The sequence below is a fragment of the Phycomyces blakesleeanus genome, assembly GCF_001638985.1.
Source record: "Phycomyces blakesleeanus NRRL 1555(-) unplaced genomic scaffold PHYBLscaffold_15, whole genome shotgun sequence".
NCBI classification, from domain to species: domain Eukaryota; kingdom Fungi; phylum Mucoromycota; class Mucoromycetes; order Mucorales; family Phycomycetaceae; genus Phycomyces; species Phycomyces blakesleeanus.
In genome coordinates, this window is record NW_017265148.1 from 60917 (window position 1) to 81746 (window position 20830).

Here is a 20830-nt window from a genome sequence, read left to right on the forward strand (position 1 = left end):
ATAAAGGGCTTACAAACATACATACAAACATACATACATAAAAAACAAAACAAAAACAAAACAAAAGCTTAATGTTATCTTCAGCTGTTGCGGGGACATGTCAACAATGCAAAGTAAAGTCACTCTGACAGATGGTGTTCATTTGGAAGGGGTTTTTATTTTATTTTATTTTTTATTTTTTATTTTTATATTGTACTAAACCCTATTTTTTTTTCTATTGTTCTTCTTCTTTTCTCCTCTTTTCTTCTTCTTCCTTTACACAATAAATAATAATAATAATATATACATACACATATATATATAAAAGAAAGGCAGGACCATAAAACCCAAGAATCCAGTTGATGCCCTGATCAACCTACACCTGCAGTCATTCTGGGATAATAGCAATAAGCATAGTAACACTACCAACCTAGGAAGAACTCGAATTACGACAAATCCTAAAAGACGTCAAGTTAATCTTGCTCAATGCCAACTATATTCCCAAACAACTTCAGTACGCAGTCTACGCAAAACAACAGTAACAGTAACAAAAAGTACACCTCGTACCAATTATTTACCAGTCTGGAATCCAATCAATCTTCATTTCAACAGAGCCTATGTACCTTTTGATCCCCAAAACCACAAAAAGTCCAATCACCAGACCACACACGATGCTGTTCTGTCAGCCGCACTTGGACAATCAGATGCCTCAACTGCACAATCTCTGATCGACATTGCATTCCAAATGCTCTCAAAAAAGAAACCAGAACTTGCATGGGAGTGCTACAGTGACATCAGTGCAAAGGGTATGCTGGGTTACCTGTCAAGCGACCAATTTAAGCACCTCATCAAGCACTTTAGCAGTACCGCCCATCGCGGCAATGGCCTCGAGTACATCCTGACCCTTATGGAGGACATGCAGAACATGGGTTATCGAGTAGGCAGAAAAGAAAAGATGCTTGTACTCAGGTTATTGGGCACAAGAGGTAAAATAGACGAAATGGAGGGAATCTTTCAGGACGTCACAAAGGACGATGCCACAAAGCTCAATCCTCCTCTTCCTTTGCCTGCGCCATCTTCTTCGTCTCCGTCTTATCCAGCCCTCTCGTCGATTGATTCCGACATACTCAGCAAGCCTTACAATATTGTCTTGGCTGCTTACGAAGAACACAACAAAGCATTGGGTAAATTTGAAACCGCCAAACGATCCATGGATGTCTATGGCCAGATGATCGATAGAGGATTGCGGCCATCAGAAGCATCGACACTCATCCTGACTGCAAACATCAGGCGTGGTGCGGACGACCCAGAGGTGGTCGAGCACACATGGACCTGGCTGTGGAACCGGATCGGAAAGGAGATCGGCCAGTCGAACACCGAGTTAGTGGACCCTCTGCTCTACAGGAACATGGTCATGTTCTTTGCTTCAGTTGGCCGGCCAGACTGGGCATTAGAGATCAATGACATTATGCGTAAAAAAAAGATCCCTCGCGATGTTCGAATGATGACTGCCCTGATCCACAAGGTAGGGCGCAGTGGAGACCTGGAGCAGGCAATGGGATTACTAGACGAAATGAAGCGCATCAACCTCGTCCCAAACACCGTCACCCTCAACGCCCTGATCGACATCCATGTTCACAAGCTACCCCAGCCTGATCTTGCCGGTGCGATCCGCAGCTACAGTATGTTTGCTGAACAAGGACTCCAGCCAAACGAAATCACATTCGGTACCCTCATCGACATGTTTGGTAAAAAGGGCGACATTGACCGGGTGCGCGAACTCTACCAGGATATGGTCCATACACACAAAATCAAACCAACCCAGCACATCTTCTCTTCTCTGATCGAGTGCTTCATCACCAAAAAGGATTTCATTTCTGCCCTTTCGGTTGTCAAACTGATGCGCAAACCCCCGGTCCGAGTCCAGCCAAACGACGTCAATTTCAATTTGCTGATCAGCTCATTTGCGGATGACAATGATATCTACAGTGCCGTTCTGTTTCTCAAGACGCTCATCAAGGCCGGCATAAAGCCGACTGCTCAATCATACCACCCCATCCTGACCTACTACTCGCGCCGCGGTGATGTCGAGTCAGTCAAGAGCCTGTTGCAGAAAATGCATGGTTCTAACATCAAACTTGAGCCTATCACATATGGCATTTTTCTCGATGCCTACTCAAAGGCAGGTGATGTTAATGGGGCCGAAAAGCTCTTTAAGGAGTACAAGTCAAGATGGAGACCAAACGCTTATATATTCAATTCGATGATGTACGTCTACATTCTCCAAAACGACCTCGATCGGGTCCTGGACATCTACAAGGAAATGATGAAGACTAATGTCAAGATGACCGAACACTCCTACGGGCTGCTGATGTACTGCTACTCTTTGCGTAAAGAGCCCGACGCCACCGAAGCACTGATGGAAACCATGAAGACGAACAATGTCAAGCCGAGCCTGATCTGCTGGAACATTTTACTCGGGACATACTTTAAAGTCAACCGCCCAACCGAAGGTCGAGAGGTTGTGGATCGGATGGCAAAGGAGGGCATTGTGGCCAACTATCCAATCTTGAGTACCTTTATCGACGGACTGACCAAGACAGGCAATGTCGAGGTTGCCGAGTCTGTACTCCAGTCGTGCCTGACTAGATTCCAAGAAAGATTAAAGGCGCAAGCAGAAGTCCAAGCACAGGCACAGACCGTTGCCCACCGAGATCTTTCGTTGCTGACCGACGCTTTACCAAACTCTGATCAGTCCTATGTTACAATTCTCCCACAGACGATCGAAGATCTACTGAAAGCCAACAATACCAAGGATGTCTTCATCGACAGACCGCCACCTCACATGTTTGTGCCCTTGTTGCAACACTACGTCAAAACCAAAGAAATAAGCCAAGCCAAGAGCCTCTTTGTGCAGATGAGGGATCTTGGCGTGGAGTCGAATCCTGTCGTGTACGTGACGATGATGAAACTCTACCTCGAGACAGACGATTTCGATCGAGTGGAGATGATGTGGAATGCGATCCGATCACCTAGTCCAGAACAAAAACAGGTCGACACAATGGATCCTGAGCTGGGCCAGATTCCTTTACCACAACCTAGTTCCAAGAGATACCCGGTTACTCTCTTGCCATTCTACGATTACGCCGCAGAAACCACAAAAAAAAATAGCGCTAATAGAAACAACAGTACTAACGCTTATGATACCATAGACGAATTATTCAAAGACATTGTTGAACCAAAACGAGAGTCTCGCTTCGCACTGGCGGTCTATCTGGATGCGTTGTTGCTGCAGAACCGATTCAAGGATATTGATGATCTCTGGAAGGATTTAAGTTCGAGTCACTACATATTTGATGAGCACAACTGGAATCAATATGTTGCGACTATGGTCAAGGGCGGTCGGTTACTAGAGGCCTGTCGAGCCGTTAAGGACAAGTTGATCGAGGCTGACGGGAGTGATGTGAAGTCTTCTTCAAGAAAGGGCGAGTTCTCAGAAGACCGCGGAAACAGTATCAGCACAAAGACCTGCTGGCTGCTTGTCGATGCTCTTGAGATTCCTGGTGCGGATGGAATGGGTCGTGAAATCCTTAGAAAGACGGTCGTTGAGCAAGTCAGAAGTTTCTTGCGCAAACATACAAATTAGAAAAAAGGGTGTCAGAATAAATGACAATTATATCTTATTATTACTACTGTTATTTATCTCTATATATGTATACACACACATACATACACTCACTTACCCCCACTCACACACTCACACACACACACTAACTCACACTCATCCACAATCTTGGTTTGGCTAAAGAAGACATATTACAGTCACAAATACAAACCATTCTTTATTTCTTTATTCATCTATTTATTCATTTTTTTATCTCTTTCAAAAAAAAAGTACTTCTTTAACTTTATTTTATTTTATTTTCTTTTATTTTTTCTTTTTAATTCAATAACAACATTTTCTCTTACACACCAAAAAATCAATATAAAAAGACACATATACATATATAATTAAAAATGCTTTTTATGTGCAGATAAATCAACAGTATATATATATATATAAAGAGAGAGAGAGCCGAGATTTTGTAATTAAGTAAGAAAGGAATAGAGAAATAATAAATGTGTAATGCAGTGTAGTGTAGTGTAGTGTATAGTAGTTTCTGTAGATGTATATAGATGTATATGTATATGATTGTATTTAAAAATCGGGTAACTTTTGTAAAGTCTCAAGCGACTCTAATTGGAACATAAGCTGATAACCTTCCTTATCAGGATCATTCATTGAACCCTGAATGATTCCTTTCTCAGCGTTGGTATTACTACTAGTAAGTCGAATGTGCGTTCCACGGATCAATTGCTCTAAGTGACCCTACAAAAAATTCAAATAAATTAAACGACAATATAATATAACATAACAAAAAGGTAAAAGATAAGGTAAAGAATAGTGAAAATTTGATAATAAAAAAATCATTTAATTTTACTTACCGTCTCAACATTCCGGATTTCGATAAAATCAGCTTCAAAGCCAATTATATAAGGATAACAAAGAGCAAAATTATCTGGTATTCCTTCCCATGTAATACGACCCTTTTCTGTCTTCATTCTTCCTTTCTTATCAACGAAGAATGCAAAGGCTTTTTTTTGTATTTTCATACACGTAAAATTTTGACAAGATTATTAAAGTTCCATACACGCACACATAGAAATAATAGACTTACTATTGTAGCACACCAAATATTCAGACTTTCCAGTACGATACATGGCTAAAGGTCGTGCATCAGTTTTTGAGAATACAAAACCAAGTTCTTCATCCTCTGGGTCCAAAAGAGCTATCAATAGTAATATTGAATTAAAAAAAAAGATGAATAAATAAGAAAGATGTGGTGGCAAGTAGTAGGAGAAGAAGAACAAAGGGGAAAGATGACTTACTTTGTACTCCAAAGGTATTCATGTCAACTACATCGATTTCAAGTGGGCAGGCAATACACATCTTTGTATTCAATAAACTGATCGAATATGCTTCACTTGGTCTATAAAGATCCTTATAATGTTTTAGGCCTTCATCTACCGAACTACGGGCCACGAGCCTCTTGATCAAGAACGCCGACCGACTCTTTTTGTTTTCCTCTGCTACCATCGGCTCAAGCACTCGAATCGTTGTTGGCGACAACTTGTTTGTCTTGACCACACACACCAGAGACTTTCCCATGCACTGGCCAACGTGAAAGAACGCGACGTTCTGGCCAATGACCCGCCCACGTTTGATGGACACAATCGTGTCCGACAAAAGAACATCATATGGGAACATCCAGAGTGTCTTTTCAGCCAGAACCAAGATGTGCGAGTCCGTAATAACCTCGACGTGCGATACTTTCTCAAGACCGATGATCTTGGTGACTTTATAACTATTGGCTAATTGTTCCTCGCTATCCTTTTTCTCATCTTCATCATCAGCCTTGTCGGGTGATTGGTTCACTGGCGTCTGGATGTAATAGACACCTTGGTCCGCACCGATCAAAAGTCTACGGCTATATTCTGTATTTCCAGTAGTAGCTAATTAATTAATTGGTTAATTAATCATTTAATTAATTGATAGATAAATTAAATGATTGATTGATCGATCGATAGGTTAGTTAGTTAGTTAGTTAGTTAGAGTTTATTAATTAAAATATATGCATATAAAAGTGAATAGATAAGTAAATAAGAATTTAGGACAATGTATAATTGTTCAAGGAACACTTACATAATTCTAGTGAATTGTGGATTCTGTTATGAGACATGAAATACTGTTCGACTATTGGAACGACACGGAATACCTGTTGACGAGAAGCCAAGATCTGCTGCTGTTCGCGAATCGTAGTCACCCACATCTTTCGAGCGGTTGCTCCAGTGAGATAAAGCGTAAGTGGAGAAGAGCCTTTACGTCCGTGGTGATAAAATGTGATTCCAAGCCCTCCGGACTTTGCACGGGTGTCGGCCGAAGATGATTTGAGAGGCGCAGTATTCTGGCTGTTGATAGTACCCGATCTACTATAAGGAAGAAGTGAACTGGCTCTCTTTGCTCTACCACCCACCAAGGTTATGGATAATAGTTCAAGTGGAATAGGCTAAAATGGAGGAGAAGTAGGAGGGAAGGGGGATGAAAGGGCGGTGAGGGGGTTTGGTTTGGTTTTTTTTTTAAAAATATTACCTTTAAATGTACTGTGTAATGTTCCACGTGATTCTCCATTTTGACTTTGGCAAAAACCAGGTAGTGATCAAACAAAAAGAGTTGTAAATCAGAGGCATCTGATGTGCTATTTCCCTTGCGCTTCATTCTTCCTTTCATTGCCACCCTTCGTCCTTCAGTCAATAGTTTTAGATCCTTATTATGATTATTGTAATTTTTCAAAATAAATGATGAGTTTATACGTCAAATTCATATATATATATAGCAAAATATTAAGAATCCTTTACCACTTTGTCTGATAATGATTTGAATGTCAATCTCTCTGATATTTGCTCCAAGTTAAAGCGATTTTCAGCCTTTCCAGTTTCAGAGTTGAGCTGGACTAAGAATCTTGTGATGATTTCCATTACTTGTGGAATCGTTTCTTTGTCTGGACTTCCTTCTGGTGTGCGTTTCAAGATTTCGCGCAACAAGAGATTGTAACGGCCCAGTCGGGTGGTTGGTTTCGTTAAGTAACCATTTAATTCCAATCGACGAGATTCTGGCTTTCGTTCAGTTTCCTTTATATTTATATTTATATTCATATACACACACATAAATACCCAATACTTAATACCAAATATATTCACATCCACATCCTCATCCAGAAAATGTTATTGTGTTTTTTTTTACCTGAACAAATTGTAGAAAGACTGGATTGCGCTTCTTTTCAAGCTCAAAATAGAATTTACCGATAACTTGATGAGACCCATATACAACAAATGGATCAAATTGACACACGTGTGTGAGCAGTACATCTCCAATATTTCCCACAACTGGGTTCTTTTCCTGAAGGCTTTTCAATGCATCTGAAAAAGGACCATTGACCTTTTCGATATCCGAAAGATTCCAAAATACTTCTTGGACAAAATTCTCGCGTTCTTCATCAGGAATAATATCTTCTTTGATCAAAGGTTTCACCCAAGACTATAAGTATATATTTAATAAATTAAATACACCAATAAATGATTATTGTTTTCAGATATATATATATTTAAAGGAAACAAAGTGTACTTACGTTTTGGACATAACGAAGATCCTTTACAAAATCTTCTTCAGTATAAATCAATTCAAAAATTAATTCTTGTCGTTTTCTTTCTTCAGGTGAAGTGGCTTCAAAAACTTCTTTGGTGACTGAATGGAACCACAACCGATTGGCTTCCTAAATCCACAACAGAAGAATAATTAGTCAGCCACTATTTTTGCTCTCTGTCTATGCAATTACTGAGATGATATTTTCTTTATCATTCTTTTCTTGTCTCGCATTTTCCTCTCTTTTTTTTTTTGAAAAACACACTAGGTTTTACACCTCTTCACATCAACCTCAACATAACTGGCTTGCCTTTTCCTGTAATGATGCCTGGCTTTGAGTTCGCTTGAGAACCTATTGTAACGATGATAATGGTCCTGGATGATTAATATTATTCAAATACACACAAATATTCTTTAATTTTTTATTTTTTTTTACCGTCTTTAATTTTCTTGGGCAACTGGTACTGTAGCAAGGTTGATCTCTGGAGCAGGTAGGGGAGTAGCACTCGGTCAGGACAGTAAATACACCGTTGGGAAGGTTGTCTGACAATATTTCTTCTTTTTCTCTCGACTCCAAATAATCTGAATCATCTGTTGAGTTTATGCCACCAAAATCCTTGAATTGATAGATTTTTTTTGAAAGGTCTCGTAGTCTTTCCTTTTTCGGAACCCCATGAAAAAAGCCTTGTTCACCCAGAGCACGGCCAACCAAGATAGCCACATTACGGTCTTTGGTTCGAATGATATGTAGTAAACAGTCCTAGATTATTATATATAAAAAGTCAAAACACAGATTTGATATTGTGAGACAATGATATAATACACACATATATATATACACATATTTGGGTGTAAAAAATAATAGCAATAATAATGAGAGAAACCTACCACGGCTTCTGTTCCACTAAACACATGGTGATATTGAATATCATCCTTTATAAGGTGAGTTGTATGTATGCGGCGATACATTTCGCGAGCCACACGCGATAACATTGCTGGATAAATCACCAACGGTTTCTGAGTACGATAGGCATATATAGATTTCCGTTGCTCTTCTTGTTTCCGTTGCATTTTCAGGAACATTGATGCTTGACCATCGGATGGTGAGACAGGAAAAGAGTCAATTGAGTCACTGAGCTCAGTGTCGGTAGACATACGACGGAATGGTTCATGGAGAGACAAACTTGATTCTGATCGGCTGGGACTGATACCTTAATTACATACATACATATATATTTTAAAAGAAAAACAGGAGATTTTGTAAGTATTCAAAGAAGAAGAAGAATCCATTGATCATTTTACTGTGATATTGAAAGTTTGCTTAAAGTTAATAGTAATAGTAATAATATATATAGATATCCTTAGATATAAAAAAAAGTCTAATGAATATTAGGATAACACATGTTATACACACATATTTACCTCCTAAACTGCCACGTTGATACCAGTCTGAGGGTGGAAATACAGGTGAAGGTACCTTCCAACTCAAACTATCGTCTATTTCATCTGGGTCTTCGACCAGACATTCAAATGCTGGGCCAGATACAGGATCAAGGGGACCTTTCAATTCGACCGTCTCAAATGAAACACAGCCAGATGGTGATGATGATGCGGTTGATGTTAGTGTTGGTGTTTCTCCAATCCAAGAATTTTCATTTTCATTTTCATCTTCCTTGTCATTGTCATCTTCGTGCGGCAATTCAATTACAGGAGATTCAGGTACGACGCCATCAAGGTCAAAAATAGGAAGACTGCATATAATAGATGATGGAGGTCTGTCTCTAAAATTGAATTCTTCTTCTTCCTGTTGCTGTTGCTGTTGCTGTTGCTGTTGCTGTTGCTGTTGCTGTTGCTGTTCTTGTTGGTGGTTGTGCTCCTGATTTTTTTCATTTCTAGCATTAACATTGGCATTAACACTGAGATGGATATTGTCTTTATCGTTATCATTGTCGTTGTCACTGAGATCTGAATTAGAATTAATCGAGCGGTTTGAATTGAATCTTTTGACCATTAATCCCAGGCGTTTCGATGGTTTGGTTGGAATTGGGGTCTTTGGTTTTACAGACAAATTGTCATTATTATTGTCATTATAGTTATAATTATTATAGCTGTAGTCATTTAAAAAAATCTTATTATCATTATTATTATCATTAATATCATTATTTTTTTTGTCTTTTTCGTCTTTGGGACAGGGGTCAATGATAAAAGTTGGTAGTTTAGAAGGTGATTTAGGCATAGGGGGAGGAGGCGATGAGGGTGGCTTTGAGCGCGGGTGGAAGCTAGTGGCTCGATATGATGCCTTTGCGATTGTGATAGGAATTGGTGAAGGTGTAGGCGAGTGAGTGTGTGTGTGTGCCCTGGTTAGACCATTAGTGTTGTTGTTGTTGTTGTTGTTCAAATTTCTTAGAGGTGTGTTAAAGGCTGCAAGACTCTGGTTACGAACAGGAAGTTGTTGTTGAACATAACTTTTTTTTATGGCGTCTGGGATAAGACCTCCTTTGAATGTTTCATGACGAGCGAGAAGGGTTTTGTCGGTGCGATGATCTGGTTGATTAAGACTGGGATGAGGCAGTTGGTGATGAGGCGTGTGATGAGACATTTGCAGTTTGGGATTCGTGGGTAGAATATGACCAACTTGAGACAACACCAAATAGGATTAGTTTGTCTAACTATTTCTTTTGGAGATATAAATTTAAATATATATATATATATATATATACTTATTTATGTACGTATGTAAGTGTATGTATGTGTATGTATGTGTATGTAAGTGTATATGGTTTGTAAGGAAAGGCAGCACCAAAAAAGGAAAGAGCAAAGGGAAAGTGGTTAAAGAAGAAGAACAAGAAGCCCAAGAAGAAGTAATATATATATATATATATACATGTATATATATATATTATAGTATTACTTGAACATGAGACTGAATTGCGATTTATATATACATATATAAATTAGAATTTCTGAGATTAAAATATGAAAGAAGAAGAAGAAGAAAAAAATTAGATTTCTCTATGAGACTAAAATCTATTCGCTTTAATCCTGATTTCTAAACCTTGTTTTCTATTTTCACAGAAAAGCAATTAAAATACCCAGTAGATTTATGTCATATACAGCTACATGCAATAATTTATAATCGAATTATTCTATACATTATGGCTATTCACCCTTTCTAAAGGTCAAGATAGAGATAAAAGACCAATTTGGTTCTGGTCACTGACTACTCCAAGATCTATTGAAAAGACGCACACACACAATGTAAAGTGAAAAGTAAATTATTGACACCTAAAGAGAAAGCAGAATCACATTATATTTAATGTCAAAAAAAGAAATAAGATCGTCATCAGACTTTGATGGGCATGAAAACGTACAGTAATTCAGGGCAAATACAAGGAGATGGTTTTAGTGTAAAAATAAAATAATAATAAAAAAAAAATTGACGTGCATTACAGTGCAGCTTAATTAAAGTCTCTGGTGTTTGATGAGTACATTATCAGGTACTGTGCATAGTAACAAAAAAAAGTTCAATTCAATAGGATACTAACCATTCATAGTAGTAAACTAGTGCTTTCCTTTTTTAAAAACATTATTAGATATGGCCATATCTAAAGTAAATCTTGGGAAAAGTTACCATTTTGTATATATCTCCACAGCCTAGTCCAGCCAATAATATATATATATATAAAGGCTTTGGTATGACTTGTAATTGCACCTAGGCAGATATCATTGGAACACTTTCTATGCATGATTATGGCATTAATATGTCAAAGTGTGTAAAAGACTGTTGAATAATGCAAAACCGATAATCGCGGTCGATTGTAAGAGGTAACTAGAAAATCTTGAACGTTATAATGCTCAAGACTTCAACATATACTTTGTGGTACTTTGTAGCATTTTGACTTTGATTCTGTACATATAGTACAGTATAAAACTCTTTCTTCCAAAAATCAACGGCACAATAACCAATGGTAGATTAACATTGTCATTATAAGCTACTAAAAAGAATACTGCTTGTAATAACAACAGTAACAACAAACATTAGACTTTTGTAGCTTTCTTCTTCTTGAAGACTATACCAGGAAGTTTTGCTGTAAAGAAGATTTTTTATTTATTTATTTCTGCTTTGTGTCGTACTGGTGTACTGACCCGTTAGAACACTATATAGTTTATTCTTTGTGCTACAGAAGTATTGGGTTTGGAGAGTACATGTCCGGATGAGCTATTTTCCTACAGCATAATTTATCCTACCCTCAAAACTGCCTTTCTTTTGGAAATTCTTAAAGGAGCCTTATTACAATCCACAACTTGTCAAAAGCCATTCGTTTACAAAGAAGAATAATAATAATTCCAGTGGGGTTATGAGCAAATAAAGATAGTAGAATGCGTGGTTAGAGACGATGATAAACTAGCCTTTTAAAACAATGCAGTCCTTTGAACCAAAGCTTCAACTAATCTAAACTAAATGAGATTCCGATAGACTTCATAGCAAAATAAGAAAGAAAAAATATCGGTGTAGCCTTAATATTTTATAATAAAGACTAAATAAAGTCCCAGCCTGGCCAGTTTTCAATTTCTCGAAAAATATTAAGCGGTAGTAAACACAGACTTGCTTGGTACGTTTACTGGAGATGTATACAAATAGGTTAGAAGGTGTCGCTTGTAGCATAGTCTTTAACCAATACTGAGTTAACAATACACCTTTAGAATAATGATATTTCCTTTTTTTATATCTATCTGTAAAATGCTTCTACCTTACAAAATAATCGATTACAGACCTATACAACAAATGAAAAAAAACTTTTCAAAATCAACTATATATCTTTAAAATATAGTTGGTATACTTTTTTTCTTAAAAAAATTTTTTTCTCATTAAAATCTCACATTTTTTTCAGCAAATCAATCAAAATATTCTTAACAAACAAAAAGAAGCTCATTACCGGCGATTCTCATCATGATGCATCATTAACCCCACTTAGGAGAAGACATGCCAACCAAGAACAACTATATATAGAGCAATTCAAAGATGAAGACATGATGGCACAGAATTAACATTAAAGCACAAAGGATGCCCAAAGGTTTTTTATAAGAGAGTTTTATGCTGTTTTAAGGTGATTAGAGGATAGTTTCGGGGTCATATGTAGACATGATAATTTAACCCACTAAAAACAGAGATTAACAATTTCGAAAGTATGGATATATACAGCTGTTTGAAAGGAAGATCTTCCCATCTTTATTTGCCTAAATAAAAGACATTACGGGGACTTTCTTCATCAACAACATAATTATCTTTAGCACAGGCCAATTCTGGTTTATGAATTCAAAAAATAGTCGATAATGCGTTAATAATACAGTCAAAGCTCGATTTAGTAATACTTTTGGGAGAAGCCAAATTGTATTACTACAGGATTTCCACTCCAAAAGTTATATTTTTTTTTCAAACTATATATTTTGCAAAATCAAAACTTTCATTTTATGCTTCGATTATATATAAAAAAAAATCAATTTATTTTTGGCTATTTGTACATTGGGGGAAGAAGCTAATGCTATGATCAACCCAGCCTTGGCAGTTTTCCATAGCGATATGGCGGGAGCACTCAGCAATATACTCCAAGAATTGACCACATACCAACCCGGGCTTTCTCTTGACCAGTGTTTTGAGTTTGGAGAAGCACTCTTCAATCGGGTTTAGGAAAGGAGAGTATGGGGGGAGAAAGTGTAGGTGGTGTCGTGAATTAGCAAACAATTCAGTGACAAGATGGGATCTATGGATCGAGGCATTATCCATAATGAAGTTGTGAGGGGCAGCATTACTGTGGTCGAGCGAATCCATAATCGTCTTTACAAATTCAACGAAAATTGGTCCTGTCGTGCCACCAGGGGTTAACTTCGCCTGCACACTCTCAACACCTTGGTAAGAAATACCGGCAAGAATTGAGATGTTTAGTCCCCTTTTCGACTTCGTCTTCACAATGCTGGTCTCGCCTTTCTTGGACCACTCTTGTACTCTGATCAGGTTTGCATTAAAGCCTGCTTCGTCCACAAAAATGCAATTGGTTTTATACGATAAACCATTCGTGTGCATACTGTCTACGTATACTTTTCTCAGCTCAATAGTCTTCGGGTCGTTTCTTTTTTCCTCGACCGGCTTGGTTCTCTTCAATGTGAACCCAATGTTGTTGATAATGTGCTTATGTAAGCCACTGATGCTCAAGTTCTGCTCTTGAAGCTCTGGAAATTTTCTAAACAGTTCCTCTCTCATTTGACCAAGAGTCAAGGTGCAGCATTCGTTCAAGAGGTCTTGAATGAACTTCGAATGCTCATCGGTTATCTTAAGACTTTCCGCGCGCGAGCCGCCTCGCTTCTTGGGCTCTACAGTAGCATCCCTCTCGAACTTGGTGATGATGTTGTTAATCGATACCTATGAGACACCAAATGCCCTGGCTGCTTCGGCTCGAGTCATGGACTCTTCTATATAACATTTCTCCACAATCATGTTCTTGATGTGGATCGGAAGAACCTTTTGTGGTCCATTTCTCTTTCTTCTCTTAACGATAGCGATTTGATTGGGGTTCATGTTGGAGGATTTGAGTATAGAAAAAGATAATAGATAAAGACAGTTCTCAAAACCATATTACAAACTTAGCATTATATACTTTTCTTATAACAATATATTGACATTGCATGTTTTCTTATATTGTTTTTAATAAACAGTGTAGACATTCTTTAAATATTTTATCGCACATATTAGCATTCTTCATGCTCTTTATTAATTTGCTTTAAATTTCTTTCTATCCGCATTAATTAATTTATTTTTTTCATATATAGTCGGAGCACAAAATGAAAGTTTTGATTTTGCAAAATATATAGTTTGAAAAAAAAAATATAACTTTTGGAGTGGAAATCCTGTATCTTAGAATATATGTCTGGGACTTTGTTAGAAGAATCCGGCGCCAGCATCAAATCATTGACTGACCCTCCAAAAATTGAATTAAGGGAACCGTGCAAGGATATTTTGAATCTTATTTCCAAATCTTCTGCTTCAGCAACATGCATAAAGTCTCAAATAAGGTCTTTTATTGGAACTAATAATTCTCTGGATGAATCTGAATATGCTGACTATTACTTTGCGGAATCTACACTTCATCATTTGTAAGTATCTATATATCATAATAAAAAAGAAAGGCATTGTCATTATTTTGATAGTTAATTAGTTAATTAGCTAATTAACCTAATATCTCTATCTAAATAGCTTGCAAATGATGACCAGCCCAAGAAACCCAATTCTATTCCCAATGAAAGAGAGGACAGCTGCTCCAATTACAACAATATACCTGTTACATGCAATGTTCTTAAGCTGTAATGACCTAGTATCTTTCCATTGGTAAATAAATTAGTTTGAAACAAATGAAAAGGTTGTCTTCTAAACACATATTAGGATTGAGCGGACAGCTGATATAACAGGAGCTGCAAAGTGGGATGGAATATGCTTTTCAATCAAAGATAAGCGCCTCACGCCCGTTTTGATTGAATTTTCTGGAGGGATTCACTTTAATAGTACCACAGAAAAAGAGCAAAGAGATGAAAGCAAAATGATACGAAATATGGTCAAGCTCTTGGAATATGCCAAATATGTCAAAAAGCACAAGTCTCCTGTTCCGCAGTTCTACTGTCGTTTCTTCAGTAAGTTGATTGTGAACATACATACATACATATATATATATATATATGTATGGACATTCAAACCACAGCTAATATTTCTTTTAGACAACCAGATTTTCTTTGAAGCCATATTTTTAGTTGACGAAGAAACTAGACTTGTAAAAAGAACTTTTTGCAAGATTCCCTGTCCGGTAACCCCACGCGAGCTAAAGATCTTTGCTGAAAACATTCCTGCTATGTTAAAATGGAAGCAGGCAATAATAAACTATGTGATCAAATCACAAAAGTGAAGAATAAAAACCATAGAATTAAAGAAATAAAAGTGCTTATGTTCTTTTACTTTTACTGACTACCAACAACCGAGTCATTATTACTTTTTTTTTGTTTATTGTTTCAATATGTGTTCAAATGATCTTGCTTAAGTATAGAAATATTTTTCTTTTAATCTTTTGATTGCATTTTCTTCCACAGCCAAGGCTCCTCTGGCAGCTTATTCAAGTTTTACTGATACTAGAGTTTCGTTTGATTTTATATTCTAATTAATAAGAGCAATGGTTACATATACATATGCTTCTTGTTGTTCAGTTGGCTTACAGTTGAGAATCCTAAACATGTCGTGATGATTGATTGTTTTTACGCGTAAAAACAATCAATCATCAGAAGAATAATAATGTACATTGGTACCAATTAGTAAAAGTCAATTAATTGAACAATGCCTATTAGGTACACATTACCTTTATCAAAGTACAGACTACAGAAGACTCCCTGCATTCATATAAAGAAGTTTCACTCTTTATATGCAACGTTCGCATCCGGATGCCTTTTACAATGAAGCAAAAGGCCAGAGCCCAGAGCGTTAGCAGGGGGGACAATGTACCTTTTTGTTACTACATGTTGAAGTAATAACTAAGTGCACATCGTTGTCTTCTACATCAAACTCCCTGCATTCATATAAAGAAGTTTCATTCTTTATATGCAACGTTCGCATCCGGATGCCTTTTACAATGAAGCAAAAGGCCAGAGCCCAGAGCGTTAGCAGGGGGGACAATGTACCTTTTTGTTATTACATGTTGAAGTAATAACTAAGTGCACATCGTTGTTTGATGGTGTAGTCTAAAGGAACGCCATAATGGTGATAAGGGAATAACCATTACATATATTCGTTGTGACCGCAACGTCATCAAAACAGGCCCGGTCCGGCACAACGATGTCTGAGCTGGCACTTTTTTTTTGCAGTTCGAAATGATTATTGTAGAAAATCACAGGATTTAATACTCTGGGTGCGTAACAAAGTTGCGTATGGACAACTTCTTTGTTTTCTTATAGACAATTGGTATATGTGCTGTGTTTTTTAATACGCTTATATTCCCATAGAGGAAATTATGGCTAAAGTCCGTACCGCGTATTAAGCTCCTCCGAGTCGGCTAGTACTCCTTTTCGGCGAAGTTATTTATTTTTACAAACTTTTGAAAGAAAAAAAACATATCGGTGTAGGCACAGGTCTATATCAAAAAAGGCGTTCTATATTCTGAGATCACCTCTTCACATTTTACCCTTTGAATACTAAAGAAAAATCTAAAAAGTCACGTGCCTAACTTGTTTACATTTTTGTTAGTAAGACTGTGACGGAGGTCACTCTTGAGTTCATAAATCAGTACCTTATTTGGACGCCCCTTTATAATCACTCAAAATCCAATTTCAATAAACTCAGTCTTCTTCCTGATACAGGATTTCCACTCCAAAAGTTATATTTTTTTTTCAAACTATATATTTTGCAAAATCAAAACTTTCATTTTGTGCTCCGACTATATATGAAAAAAATAAATTAATTAATGCGGATAGAAAGAAATTTAAAGCAAATTAATAAAGAGCATGAAGAATGCTAATATGTGCGATAAAATATTTAAAGAATGTCTACACTGTTTATTAAAAACAATATGAGAAAACATGCAATGTCAATATATTGTTATAAGAAAAGTATATAATGCTAAGTTTGTAATATGGTTTTGAGAACTGTCTTTATCTATTATCTTTTTCTATACTCAAATCCTCCAACATGAACCCCAATCAAATCGCTATCGTTAAGAGAAGAAAGAGAAATGGACCACAAAAGGTTCTTCCGATCCACATCAAGAACATGATTGTGGAGAAATGTTATATAGAAGAGTCCATGACCCGAGCCGAAGCAGCCAGGGCATTTGGTGTCTCATAGGTATCGATTAACAACATCATCACCAAGTTCGAGAGGGATGCTACTGTAGAGCCCAAGAAGCGAGGCGGCTCGCGCGCGGAAAGTCTTAAGATAACCGATGAGCATTCGAAGTTCATTCAAGACCTCTTGGACGAATGCTGCACCTTGACTCTTGGTCAAATGAGAGAGGAACTGTTTAGAAAATTTCCAGAGCTTCAAGAGCAGAACTTGAGTATCAGTGGCTTACATAAGCACATTATCAACAACATTGGGTTCACATTGAAGAGAACCAAGCCGGTCGAGGAAAAAAGAAACGACCCGAAGACTATTGAGCTGAGAAAAGTATACGTAGACAGTATGCACACGAATGGTTTATCGTATAAAACCAATTGCATTTTTGTGGACGAAGCAGGCTTTAATGCAAACCTGATCAGAGGACAAGGGTGGTCCAAGAAAGGCGAGACCAGCATTGTGAAGACGAAGTCGAAAAGGGGACTAAACATCTCAATTCTTGCCGGTATTTCTTACCAAGGTGTTGAGAGTGTGCAGGCGAAGTTGACCCCTGGTGGCACGACAGGACCAATTTTCGTTGAATTTGTAAAGACGATTATGGATTCGCTCGACCACAGTAATGCTGCCCCTCACAACTTCATTATGGATAATGCCTCGATCCATAGATCCCACCTTGTCACTGAATTGTTTGCTAATTCACGACACCACCTACACTTTCTCCCCCCATACTCTCCTTTCCTAAACCCGATTGAAGAGTGCTTCTCCAAACTCAAAACACTGGTCAAGAGAAAGCCCGGGTTGGTATGTGGTCAATTCTTGGAGTATATTGCTGAGTGCTCCCGCCATATCGCTATGGAAAACTGCCAAGGCTGGGTTGATCATAGCATTAGCTTCTTCCCCCAATGTACAAATAGCCAAAAATAAATTGATTTTTTTTTATATATAATCGAAGCATAAAATGAAAGTTTTGATTTTGCAAAATATATAGTTTGAAAAAAAAATATAACTTTTGGAGTGGAAATCCTGTATTACTAAATCAAATGGATTTTTTCTTACTCCGCATATGTTTTTTAGCAATATTGCAGATTTGCTTTATGTGACTGCGAATAAAAGTGCTGAAAAAAATATTACTAAATCGCGATTATTACTAAATCAAATATTACTAAATCGAGCTTTGACTGTAGTATGCCAACCAGATAACTCATATTTCAATCATATTTAAGGTGTCTGAGCTTATCTTATTTGCATTATAAAGGTAAGAGCACCAGGCCTAACGATACTTAAGAAGTTATATATAATTATCTATAAAGAATAAAAAGAAAGAAAAAATATCGGTTGAGGTGTGCAAGATGTATTGCATGTCTATGCCAATTTGCATAGCTCAAATGAAGAGTGTTTGTGGGGATATTACCAAATACCAATTTTCTTAATGATTAAAGATTATAGGTTTTTATAAGTAAACATAGACAAACAATAAAGGGAAAGTTAAGGGTGCTAATTGTTATTTATTTATTTTTACTTTGGCAGAAGCCAAGACTTTTTGTCATTTAATCAAGGAGTCTGTACATGACTGCAAAGAGGTTCTCTTGGTCTAGTAGATAAGAAGCTTTATTTTAGTCTAGAGTCTTTTTTTTTGGCTTATCAAGGTAGCAAACAAACCCAAAAAATGTTACGCCCAATACCAAGTGGCTTTCTTGATATATATAAAAGGTTTATATATAAGATTTTTTTAAATTATAAACATGCGTGAAGCTCCCCACCTTCACATACTTAAGTTTATTTCAATTTTAGACTGTCTATTTTTCATGTTTAGTCTCAAGTAGAAGGTTTTTTACAGAACCGTATTTAAAAATAGCATAGCCATTAGAAAGTACATCCCTCCAGTTGTCTTTTGATGAAAACCGTATAGTATCGTGAATCTGATCCTTGGTATACTTTGGCTGAATATTTCTGGGGAAGTTATGGAAATATTCTCCAGCTTCCTTTGATTCTTCTTTGTTTAGCTTCCGTGCTTTTGATTGTTGGGCCATAAAAACGTTTGCTTGCATGTACCAAGAATACACCCAGGTATTTTCTGCAGAAACCTAAATATGATATCCAATTTGAGTTTATTTAGTTTAATCATTTGTTTTCTATTTTATGGAACGTAGAGATATCAATCAATACTTACATTTGATAAAGAAAAAGCAAACATGTTAATAGTATCTTGATTGACGACGTTGGTGAATTGGATGCTTTCAATAAAAAGCGTTGTAAAGTGGGTTGATGACATATCAATGCAATAATATAAAGTAGCTCCCTGTTGAGATCCTTCTATATCTACGCATTTGAGCTCCATATTGGTAAGTTTCTTGCAAAAAATAGAGATAGACTTGAGAGTACTAGCAGAGATTGACATATTACTGAGTGATAAATCGCACAATGCATTTTCAGTTGGGGGGATAGGCAAGTTCGGACTAGAATTAAGAACACCATCAGAAATACTAAAGGTCTTTAACAGCGGATACTTCTCCAGAAGAACATCCAGATTGACTATAGCATCTTTAATGCAGATATTGAGATCAACTAGATGAGGATAGTATACGAGCTCAGGAATAAGGTCCAAGCACTGCACGATACCTGGACAGGATTTAATTTCGATTGTTTGCAATGTATTTGCAAATACGTTTGTTGATTTTATGATATTATTTGACGACATGCTGTCTCTCGATATTCCATCCACAGAAAGACATATGGCCTTGAGAGAAGTATTGAAAAGACGAAGTTGATTTACAAAATCAAGATATACTTGTTCTGAAGCCATATTGACACAGACATCAATGTTCTCCAATCGTTGAAAGGGAAATGAAAGCTGTTTGAATATATTTCCCGCTAGAGAAGTCTGCTCATCAATTGTAAACCGGGAGAAATCAAAAGTTTTAAGAGTACTGATGTTTGGATACTTAACAGCAAGGTAGTATAGCCATTCAATGGTAGCTTCCTCAACACAACATCCAAGAACTTTTAAACGAGGCGCTGGCTTTACATATTTGATCTTCAAAAGTTCGGCTGGTTTCATTTCATAAAGATGGACACTCAGCGACATGTATATCAATTCGGGTAGTTGATCATTAAGGAGTTCAAAATCGTTAAAGGTGCACTGAAGCGCTCTTTCATTGTACTGATCAGTGATGTGTAGTCGTCTCAACCGGGATAGATTAGATCGTATTGAAACAAAGATGTTTGATAGTGAAGCGTAATCATGGCGTAGCACAGTAATTTTGAGGTTTGTGAGTGATTTTTCCCACAGATTCCACCCACAACAATTGATAAGCTGGTATCGTTCAACAATCGCATTGTTCCACTTGAAGACTTGTACACACGGAAGGTTTTTCTGGAGGGCGAGAAGCTGCCTATCACGTAGACAGATATTCCTACCGATGTTGAGCATTCGAGTTTTGTGACAATATTTCCGAAGTAGGTTGTTTTCTGGATTGGTTGCATACACCAGCTCATTAACATTGCAATAGCTTTTAACAGATATTGTTTCAAAAAGAGATTCCTGGGAAGCTAGCAACCAAGACTTGCACACAAGGCAACATTGAACTTTATCTCTGGGTTGAAGAAAATTTGCAATAAGAAAGGTAATTTCGTAAGGTAATTCTGATGCCAACATGATGGAAACTGATTCTGGACTTCTTTTTCTTGGACTTTCTTTCTTTATAATAATTTTTCCAACAGAAAGAGAAAGATAAAACATGAAATAGCTT

General features: G+C 37.1%; 4 protein-coding genes across 4 annotated transcripts; 2 read left to right on the forward strand and 2 right to left on the reverse strand.

Moving 5' to 3' along the window:
* Nucleotides 1-106: 106 nt before the first annotated feature.
* On the forward strand, nucleotides 107-3625 carry PHYBLDRAFT_147216 (hypothetical protein; the record flags this gene model as incomplete). Its single annotated transcript, XM_018431819.1, has 2 exons — nucleotides 107-151; nucleotides 308-3625. 2 exons carry the CDS (start codon nucleotides 107-109, stop codon nucleotides 3623-3625), a joined length of 3363 nt encoding a protein of 1120 aa, XP_018289496.1.
* A 552-nt stretch (nucleotides 3626-4177) lies between these two features.
* Nucleotides 4178-9818, reverse strand: PHYBLDRAFT_147217 (hypothetical protein; the record flags this gene model as incomplete). Its single annotated transcript, XM_018431820.1, has 13 exons — nucleotides 4178-4348; nucleotides 4465-4613; nucleotides 4698-4808; nucleotides 4909-5532; nucleotides 5723-6086; nucleotides 6170-6343; nucleotides 6436-6708; nucleotides 6821-7114; nucleotides 7206-7349; nucleotides 7505-7594; nucleotides 7656-7979; nucleotides 8108-8430; nucleotides 8642-9818. The coding sequence occupies 13 exons, from the start codon at nucleotides 9816-9818 to the stop codon at nucleotides 4178-4180; spliced, it is 4218 nt and encodes a 1405-aa protein (XP_018289497.1).
* A 4320-nt stretch (nucleotides 9819-14138) lies between these two features.
* On the forward strand, nucleotides 14139-15168 carry PHYBLDRAFT_170136 (hypothetical protein; the record flags this gene model as incomplete). The annotated part of the gene is made up of 4 exons (XM_018436258.1): nucleotides 14139-14368; nucleotides 14469-14600; nucleotides 14655-14899; nucleotides 14984-15168. 4 exons carry the CDS (start codon nucleotides 14139-14141, stop codon nucleotides 15166-15168), a joined length of 792 nt encoding a protein of 263 aa, XP_018289498.1.
* A 3709-nt stretch (nucleotides 15169-18877) lies between these two features.
* Nucleotides 18878-20736, reverse strand: PHYBLDRAFT_147221 (hypothetical protein; the record flags this gene model as incomplete). Its single annotated transcript, XM_018431821.1, has 2 exons — nucleotides 18878-19165; nucleotides 19252-20736. 2 exons carry the CDS (start codon nucleotides 20734-20736, stop codon nucleotides 18878-18880), a joined length of 1773 nt encoding a protein of 590 aa, XP_018289499.1.
* Between the last annotated feature and the right edge of the window lie 94 nt (nucleotides 20737-20830).